The sequence below is a fragment of the Rhinolophus sinicus genome, chromosome 3 (genome assembly GCF_057876585.1).
Source record: "Rhinolophus sinicus isolate RSI-liver-muscle chromosome 3, RSI-T2T, whole genome shotgun sequence".
Taxonomy (NCBI): Eukaryota; Metazoa; Chordata; class Mammalia; order Chiroptera; family Rhinolophidae; genus Rhinolophus; species Rhinolophus sinicus.
In genome coordinates, this window is record NC_142503.1 from 130811830 (window position 1) to 130822732 (window position 10903).

General features: G+C 36.6%; 1 protein-coding gene across 1 annotated transcript; it reads left to right on the forward strand.

The window, feature by feature from the left end:
- The first annotated feature begins 4873 nt into the window (after positions 1-4873).
- On the forward strand, positions 4874-5812 carry LOC109438989 (olfactory receptor 4Q3). Its single transcript, XM_019719177.3, has one exon. The coding sequence runs from the start codon at positions 4874-4876 to the stop codon at positions 5810-5812; it is 939 nt and encodes a 312-aa protein (XP_019574736.3).
- Positions 5813-10903: the final 5091 nt, after the last annotated feature.

Genomic DNA, 10903 nt, shown 5'->3' on the forward strand with positions numbered 1-10903 from the left:
AGGCTGTACTTCCTGTCTTTATCCTAAATGAAATCCAAGTATAAATGTGACCTTTTAATGTCATGTTAAAATATTGTTTAGAAATCCCATTTTAGAGTCATCTAACTATAGGGGTATCTAATTTTGTTTAACTTAGTATTTACTAGTTATGGGCTCTCAGACATCATACAGTTACATAATAAGATGTAATAAAAAACTGCTAAATGATGTTATTTATTTTTTAGTGTGGTAGAAAAGATAATCCCAAAGTTTAAGGTTGTATTCCCTTCAGGACATTAACTGCTGGTTTACATATAACTTAAAATTTTTATTTCAGTGTTCTTTTTTATACTCTGATTATATAAAGTCATATTTTTATATTCCCTTTTGAATTGGCTTTGTCATCCTACTGTCTCTCATGAAAGAGTTAAATGCAGTTTTTGACATTGTTCATCATCTATTTGTTTGAGAATTGTGTTTAATAACATTTTAAAAATTATGCTTTGACAGCAACAATTTATAAAAAATATTCAATTATTAATGACTACAGCTGTTTTTTCTATATAAGACCCATTCACAGGCACCAATTAGGTAAGTTGCTTGAGGTGTCACCAAGAGACTCAGCTGTTGTATTAAGGCTCTATAATACCTTGAAGGAAGTGTTTCCATTTCTCCAGCTTCCAGTGATAACTTGGTATTTATCATTAGGCCTGGCCCACTCCAGGAAGCTAAAAGCCAATGAGAATTGCTTTACTCAGATACAGTCTGATACATGGAAAATTGGTAGGATTTGTAGTTTCAAATTCATCAATCCAAGGTAGGCAAAAGGGGTGGGTGGTGTTATGAAATGAAGTCTGACTGTTTCAGGACATGCAAGGCCTAAGGTCAGCTATCCAGCAAGAACTGAGATTCAGACAACTCAATCAACAGCAACCCAGGGAATCCCAGCGTTCATTAGGCTGAGCAGTAAGGACTGCAAAAGCCTCAGACACAGCTAGAGCCCTGGGGACGAGATATTTTTCCAATCTATACAGCCAGTCCTCAATTAGGGCTTGATTTATAAGGAAACAGTTAGGGCACAGACGGGGCAACTGTGATGGTCATCTGAGAATTTTTTATTTTGCTGGGCCTGAAATTATGAAGAAAGGGCTTGTGGGATGAATAGCAGGGAAACATATTCCTTCCTCAAACCCACATAGCTCTTGACAAGCAATGATGTAAGTTTCTTGGATATATTTATTCAAAGCTCCATTCATCTCCCTTGCTCCTCTTTCTGTCTCTGAAACCATTTTTATACCTTCTGTTGTCTGTAATTTTTTCTGTATATACTCTAACATTCATCATTTTTAAATTTAAGAAACCATTGTAATTTTGTTGTTTGAGGTTTATACACTTAGAAGCATTCACAAAACAATGAAATTTCCATAGCATCAGGGAATTCTAGGACTGTCGGCTTCTTGGAAGGTGGTTACAAGGTTTGGATAAGACAGGATCAACTTTATATAACAGAAGGCACTGGATTCATGCATTGTTGTCTTAAGACTACCTGGTTCTATCACAGTCCCTCCTGTGTCCAATTTTCCATTTGTTAAATTATTTCAATTGCTTTTTGCTAAATCTTCTTCACTTCCCCCAAATGCAATTTAAAGTGTAATATTTCAAACAAAGCTAAATATGTTTAGAACAGAAAGATTATGCCCTTCTCAATGGGAAATACCCTGATGGGCACCATCTCCAATGAATGGTGTCTATTTCTTGGTATTTCAGAAAAAATTAGAAAACACACTAGATAACTTCAAAAGAAGTTTACATGGCACTTAATCTCCAACTACAAAATGTCCATCATTGTTGTTTCTCCTTTTGTGAATGCTTTTAGTTCAACATAGACAAAAATAAATAGACAAAATAGCAAAACATAGTATGGTCTATTTGAAAAAAATCTGCAACAACTCTCATGAGGAAAACTTTACTCCCTTTCTTAGGATTTTCTACACACATCTCTCTGGTTCCCTGCTTAGAAAAACTAGAGAGTAGTTGCCCCACTATCCACAAATAGCCCTTGATTATTTAAAGAGTTTGATTTTATCATCTTCCCGTCATGCTGCATTGGATCTTTCCATAAAGATTTTCATATCCTGGCTCTATAACCTGGTGAAGAGAGTGGTCACATATGTAGTATGAAAGGGACATTCAAATGTTTCTGGCCCCAAAATCTCTCTCCTGTTTGCTTATCTTGAAATATTGTGTAGAGGGAAATTTCTTGGTATTAAGAAATTTTCCTTTTGAAATTCAGCATTTTTCTGCATTGCCTATGTAAATCCTTGACAGCTAACATGAATAACTACCAGATAACTTTCTCTGAATGATTCGAGAGAACCAAGTACAACATGGAGTAGGTAACTAGGAATGAGGACAGAATAACACAAATTTTGTCTCACTTCATATCGTGCCTAGAGCTCGTTCTAGATTGAGGATGTCCTAATTTGGATAGACAGCATCTGCTAATTCTTAATCACATTAATGGAAAAGAATGTATCAATGTTTCCTGAGCTTTTATTTGTGTTTCATGATTTTCCACTCAATGCTGGGGGTGAATGCAAGTGTAAAACAGGAGAAATGTATAACACAACACCTTTGTGTATCTTTTATTTATCTTAAGTGTACCTATGGCTGCTGAAAAGCCCAACAACAGTATAATTCTGATTTCTCTTATTATCCTTTCCTACAAAATGAGTCAGGGTGAGCCTCTTTTGTGCATGCTGTAATGATATAAATCATTGCCCTTGGTCTATTCTTTTGGTAATGTTTAGTATATTTCAGGCACGTCTTATCCTGAGATTGATGCTTCCCTAAATTTTAAAGGTAAATATTTTAAATTCCACATATAAGTGAGATCATATGGTATTTTTCTTTCTCAGCTGACTTATTTCACTTGACATAATATCCTCTAGGTCCATCCATGTTGTTGCAAATGGTAAGATTTCATTGTTTTTTAGAGCAGAGTAATACTCCATTGTATAAATGTGCCACAATTTCTTCATCCAATTGTCTATTGGTGGGCAGTTTTGTTGTTTCCATAGCTTGGCTATTGTGAATAGCACTACAATAAACATAGGGGTGCATATATTTTTTTGAATTAGTGTTTTGGATTTCTTTGGGGAATACAGTATGGGGAATATAATAAACAATGTTGTAAAGATCATGTAGGGTGCCAGATGTGTACCGGACTTATCAGGGGGATCACGTCATAGACTGTAGATGCCTGATCACTGTGCTGTACACCTGAAGCTCAAGTGGAATAATATTGTATGTCGATTATAATTATATACATATAATTATATATATACATACATATATGTATGTATGTGTGTGTGTGTGTGTGTGTGTGTGTGTATATATATATATATATATATATATATATATATATATATATATATATGTAAAATGTATACATGTGGACACTTTGGTCAACATTGCTCAAGCAGTAGTTCACCGTAATCAGAAGTGTCTGAACGCTGAGGGTAACCACTTTGAACACCTCTTGTAACTGCAGAAGTCACATTTAACTTGTATTCATCTTTTGTTATTGATATATATTAAGTATTACAATTTTAATAGTTTTTTTCCTTTCTTAAAATGTGTATAAAATTTTTTGGCACCCTCGGTATAATAGTCACGGGAGGTAATGTATAGCATACGAAATATAGCCAATGGCACTGTAACAGCTACGATGTCAGAGGAGTATTGGACTTGGGGGGTATTATCACTTTGTGAGGGGTGTAAATGTCTGATCATTATGTTGTTTTGTATGCCTGAAATTAATATGATAAAAACATTTTTTTAAAGAAAAAAAATAAAGGTAAAAGTTTTATTTCCTCTTATCCAATCTCTACAAACTTTAAAACCTCTGTCGCCTGGGATAAAAAATAAAGACAAAGAACATGAGTTTCTTTTCAATCCTTCCTAAATAATTTATTTTCTAACATATACATTTACAACTACTAACCTTTGTACAATATAGCAATTCACAGCACTATATAGTCTTCCTTCAATTTGATAAATTATTAGGCAGTAAGCATTGTGGTGTGAGTACAAAGATAAATAAGAAATATTCCCTTACTTTGAGGGATTTAGTCATTTTTGTGTGTAAATGTATATTGTTCATAGTATACTACGGCTTCTCAAAATAACTTTGGGAGATATTAGTATCCCTATATTAGATTGAATAAACAAAGAATAAAACTCATGTTTAATAGCTTGCCTGAGGTTACTGCGTTGGTGAGTGGTAGAGCTGGGCATTGGATCTAGATGCTTCATTGCAGAACTCTTTAAAGAATATAATTCTGTCTATTAAAAATTGGAATGATTCTCATGTTCTCATCACCTTATGCCAGGTCGTTGTCTCCCTTTCTAGTTTGTTGTAAATGAAATTTACAAGCATTACAGGAATAAACAGTTGGAAGAGATACAAAATGATGTTCCTTGCTCTATTTATACAAGAACATACATTTCCTACCTCACAGAACTTGCTTAAGTATTTTTTTAACCTTGGAAAATGATTCTATGAACACCAGGTCAAAATCTGATAACTTTTTTTTTTTTTTTTTGCTTTTCGTCTGATTTAAATCTCTCTTTTTTAAACATTACATCAAACTTTAAAACAATTTTTGTTAAATTTGTTGGGGTGACAGGTTTCAAGTGTACAATTCTATAAAACATCATCTATCTATTGCATTGTATGTTCACCACCCAGAGTCAGTTCTCCTTCCAACACCATATATTTGATCCCCTTTTCTCATTTCTACCATCCCCTCTTCCCTTACTCTCTGGTTAACTTAAATCTCTCTTGTTCCAATTTAATTCTTTTTCCAGGTCACTTGGTATTCTCGACTTGATGAAAAAAGAAAATGATTCTGAGGTGACAGAATTCGTTCTTCTGGGCCTATCATCTTCTTGGGAGCTGCAGCTATTTCTCTTCTTAATATTTTTGGTGTTTTACGTGACTATTGTTCTGGGAAACCTCTTGATAGTGGTAACAGTGCAAGCTGATGCTCACCTACTCCAATCTCCTATGTACTATTTTTTGAGCCATCTGTCCTTCATTGACCTATGCCTGAGCTGTGTCACTGTGCCCAAGATGTTAGGGGATTTCCTACTGCAGGGCAAGGTCATCTCTTTTTCAGGATGCCTGGCCCAGATTTACTTCCTGCACTTTCTGGGAGCCAGTGAGATGTTTCTGCTGACAGTTATGGCCTACGATAGGTACGTTGCCATATGTAATCCTTTGCATTACCTGACAGTCATGAACCGCCAGTTGTGCTTTCAGTTGGTTTTTGCCTGCTGGTGTGGGGGTTTCATCCACTCTATCACACAAGTCACACTGGTCATCCAGCTGCCCTTCTGTGGTCCCAATGAACTGGATAACTTCTATTGTGACGTCCCACAGGTCATCAAGCTGGCCTGCATGGACACCTATGTGGTAGAGGTGCTGATGGTCTCAAACAGTGGTCTGCTGTCTCTTGTCTGTTTCTTGGTCTTGCTCTTCTCTTATGCTGTCATCCTCATCACGCTGAGAACTCGCTTCCGCCAGGGCCAGAGCAAGGCACTCTCTACCTGTGCCTCCCACTTAACAGTGGTCAGCCTGATCTTTGTGCCGTGTGTATTCATCTACCTGAGGCCTTTCTGCAGCTTCCCTGTGGATAAGGTAGTCTCCGTCTTTTACACAGTGGTCACGCCTATGTTGAACCCCCTCATCTACACACTCAGAAATGCTGATATGAAGACAGCCATGAAGAAGCTGAGGAAAGCATATGGCATCTTGCTGCTATGTTAAAAGATGAGCAGGAAGAGGTGATTGAGAAAATATACTCTTTCTTGGGACACTCAACTCATTCTGTACCTGAGTTCCTGCATGAAAACCAATTTGGTGACTTTGGTATAAAAGAGAAGCCAGCATAAACATTATAATGCCTTGCTCTTGATGTGAGCCATAAGTGACTTTCTCGGTTGTTAAACAGTAAGCAGGGAACTCAGGAGTGTTCACTGTCCCACAAATAGTAACAGTAATTAATTGAGTACTAGAGTCAAGAGGACACCTTGAAAGATCAACTCTTCTATCCTTTGTCTGTTAGTAGTCTTCCTTTATTCAATTCATTTCATTTTTAAACTCTATTCAAATGAGAGGAGATATTACATCTCCTTTTGCGTCCTGCTCCTCCAGGGTTTAAATTCCTGCTGTCAGGAAGTTCCTGCTGATGTCTCGTCTGAGCCTCTTTGGAAGCTGTGTGACTCCCTCTCGTCCTGTTCCTAATGAAGCCTGAAAACATCACTAATCATGTGTATGAGTGCTCACCCAGGAACTGTGTTCTGTCTTATGCCAAATTTTAGAAATGCAGTTGAATAACTCATTTGAATGAACATATGCCCTTAGCAAAGTTTCTGTGTGAAGAAAAGGAAGTCTGGGAGAGCTGGGTGATGTCAGACCTTAGTGTTCTGCTGTAGATGCTGCTGGAGAAGAGGTATCCCATTTCCCCTTGAGTTTTTCTTTGAGTGACATTATAGTGGGGGCAAGTTGATAAGCTGGCTCGCCTGATTATAATGTTTAAGAGCTCTGAACTGTAAAGAAAAACAGAAAGAAATGAGCTCTGTTTTAAGGCATTTCCCGACCTGGTACCTGTCCTTGAGGTTCTCATAGTTATTACCTCTCAGTCTCAAAGGTGCTTTGAGGAGTAGGTAATACGATTCAACTTCATTTTCAGAAATGAACGCAGATTTGAGTGACTTGCCCAAGATCACTGAGAAAAAGTATTCAATGAAGAAAACTAGTAACTTTAGATAATTAAGATTAGGCTAATAATTTTTTCTCCCCAAAAAGAGTATTTATCCCAAATATGAGTATATAGACTAATTGCTTAGTTTCAACTATACTTGCATAGGAGCTCCAAAACTAGGACATCCCTAAAAAATTCATGTAAACATTTATTTTTAAGGTTCCTGATTTCTGATATAAGGTTCTTTGCAACTTTATGGCTATGGAAAGATATTTATTTTATTTCCCAAATAATAATATAATGATGGACTTCCAGGAATATTTTTATATTTGTTCACTTTATTTCCTAATCAATTGCTATGGAGAGACCTTTCTGATTACTTAGCTGAAAACATACCTCAGGGAAAAAAAATGTCTAAAATTCCACCTAACAGTAGGATGTACTAGGAAATTTGTAATACTTTCTCATCATCTAAGAGCTTTCTTTACATTGGAATAAGGAAAGGATTTTCATTTTTGTGTTGGCAGTTAGTGAGTTTATGTTTAAGCAACAGTGTGTATACATGTATGTGTGTATGTATGTATGTATACATATATGTATGTATGTATGTATATATGTATGTATGTATATATGTATATATGTACTACTACAGAAGGACTCAGACCAGGAACAAGGCAACCACTTGGATGATTTCTTAATAGGATGAGCGAGGTTGAGAGTGGCATCCCTGGAACATACACATCACACTCTCCTCTTTCCTTCACTGTACAACATTTCCACAGCGATCCATTGCCTACAGTGAATATGCAGAAGAGCAGACAGGAGGAGACTGCCAGACAGAGGGTAGTGTGTGGGTTGACAAGAAGGTAAATGGTGCCGAGAGTCAGCCAGGCACATCGTGGGAACATGAAGCTCCAGGCTTTCTTTTTTCATCAGTTGGCTGAACACCCCCTTTTTCTAATATCCCCCTTTCATAGCCAAATTTAAGATCTTGGGAAATCATTTTAAATGTCTTGTTGATAGCTGGGATTGGTAGCATAATATTCAGAAAAGTATGAATTTTGTGTATTCCCTTTTGCCTTTTCTTTCCTCTGATACTTGCTTAATCAATTATCTATATTAAAGTTATCTCAATTATCTATATTAAATCAATTATCTATATTAAATCATCTATATTAAAATGATCAATTATCTATATTAAATCAACTATCTATATTAAAATTCCCTTTATTAATAAGCTGCTAATCTTTCTGTTTCTCAGACTGTATGTTATTGATAGTATCTACAGCGTTCCCTGCTCAAATGCTCTGAGCCCACTTCCAGGGTCTGCCTGAGCCTCTTCCCTGGGCCCATCCTCCTGAGATTGGACCATACCACTGTGTGTGCACCTTTGCCTGAGGGGCACTGTGTGTACATTGTGTGGACAGAGTCTGGATGCCTGGGCTGCAGAGTCCACATTCTTACATGACAGACCTCTTATGTTGGGGTTTGGAAGCAGAAGAGGCAGGCTGAGAACTGAGGGCCAAAGCTTGCTCTTCCCACACTGTTATGTCTGGTGTGTATTTCAAGGAAGGAGTCTGAGGATTTTAAATTTGAAACTGGACTTCCAGTGATTACAAGAGTATGAGAACATTAATCTCTGAGTATGTTTTAAAGCTTTGTTTTAGAGAGAGCATTTAAATTGTGTTACCTTGATTTATAGCTTTTAGAGATAGGGTACATGGGCTCCGTTAGTATTCTTGCTCTGAGTCCCACAGATACGCGGGTGGGTCTGCCCCTTCTTTCCAGCTCTTGTGGTCCTTTGGGCTACTGAAATAACTGGAAGGAGACAGAGGAAAGTCTGATTTATGGAATCATGAGAAGATTATTGACTTCATGTTTGCAGAACACACGGGAACTAAGGCTGTACATTTATAGTCTAGCTACAAGCTAACACGTTGTCAATGGACCAATAATAGTAAGGGAAATATAGTAAGAAAATAGTAAGATGGCCAATAATAATAAGGAGAAGTAGGGTTTTATTTGTTGCTGTTGCTGGGTTAGTGATCCAATACAGTGATACTGAATACCACCCTTCCCCTTCCCTTGCCCCAATAGTACAAAACTGTGTGAAAATGGCCTGAATATTTGGTAACTAGTTATTTACCAAGTGACTTTCAATATAGTTTTATAAGGAGTCACTTAGTGGGAGTTTTTAGAAGTAGAAGGTTTTCCCATTGCCATATTTCTCCCTCTAAGGGTCCTAGAAACTACTGTAGGAAGCATTATTGGAGAGAAGTCAGCATGTTATCACAATATTTATCCCTAATTTAGAGAAAGCATTTCCTAGAAGATATTCCTCAAATAAATAACTACTAGGGATTTTTGGATGTTTTCATTCATTATTAATTCATTAATTCGTTATTAATGTATTATCTATTCATTAATTTAACAGCTATTTGCTGAGTGCCTCTTATGTTCCTGGAAATGTGGTAGACATCTGCCACTTGGGTGTTTCCCCAAGCATCAATAGCTAACCCAAATACCTAATTATAAAGTCTCTCAATATCCACTAGAGGCAGGTGAATAGTATTTTATGAACATGTGAGCCCAGATGACTGGGGGGAGTAGACAGAGAGGTCAGAAGAGTGGACTCTGGAGTCAGATAACCTCATCATGGTCCAACTCCACCAGTTACCTGAGGGCAAGTGACTGAACCTCTGATACCCCTTTGACTGTAAAATGAGGACAATGATTATATCTGCCTCATAGGCTTCTCAGGAAAACTAAACAAAGTGATGCTTGTAAAGCTCTAATCAGCAAGTGTGTCTACCTGTGGTCAGAACTCAATAAATATTTACTGCTTATGTTACCATTATTGCTAATTGTTCCATTAAATTAAAAGGGAAATAAAGGCTGAAGGAAGATTGTACAGTTTTTTGATCCTAGAAAACCAAAGGACAGAATCACAGAGCTAGAGCTTTTGACTGCAAACCCCTACCATTAGTGACAGTAAAATCCCTAATAACTCCCCCATTCATATTGAAGCCAGCCTCAATATAAGACATTTCATATTAGGAGATAGTATATACATCCTCAAAAATATTTTTTATGTAAAAAAAACCCCACATTTTAAGTTTTTTATTGTAATGTTCAGGTTAACATCATGCTTTCAAGGCTTTTATGCCATAATTTTTAAATTTAAATAACTTTAATTAAAAAAAATTTACAATCGTTTTAAATTTACAGCAAAGTTTCAAAATAGTACAGAAAGTTTCTATATACCTCACACCATTTCCCCTATTGTTAACGTCTTACATTACTCTGGTACGTTGTCACAATTAATGAACCAATATTGATACAGTATTAACTAAACTCCATATTTATACTTCAATAGTTTTTCTTTAATGATTAGGTTTACCCAAGTTATCTATTTTTGGTGTATTATCATGCTAGTTATTGATTTATTGTCCTTATGCTCTTTATGTTCCTAAGAAGCTTTTTGTAATTATTCCATAAACAAATACAAGCACTGGGTGAGCTTCTGTTACTTAGAGGAAATGGTAACACCTATAATGTAAATAGGGTGCAGTCTGGTTCCTATCTCTTAAGTGCATAACTGTTTGACTTCCAATCCCTACCCATCTCTTCCTCTGTTTTCATCTGTAAGTTCTATCCTGTTGCACATTCTGGTACAAATATTATGATGGAAATCTGTGGGAGAATGGGGTGTGAATGGGGATAAGAAAATCTAGGATAATACCTAGGAATCCCCATATTATTGACGTTGCTACAGTATCGTTCTAAATCCTGGGCCTCGTTCTAGGGACTAAGCTTGTTCTGAGACCAAGTCTCAGTCCTAGCCCCCACTTACTGTCCCTGTTTGTCCCATTATATGAACCTCTGAGCTATTTACAGTTTCCCCATACCTTTATGCCTCTGAACATGCTGCTTTCTCGGCTGGAATTACCCACTTTTCACCTTCAATACCGGATTAGGAGTATTAACTTCTTGGAAGTCATCTCTGATCCTGTCCTTATAGAGTCTTGTTAACTGATCTTTATGTGAATTTTCATAGCATGCTATACTTTAGTCATCATAACACTTACCATATTGTAATTTTTTAAATTAAATTTATTGGTGTGACATTGGTTAGTAACATTATGTTTCAAGTG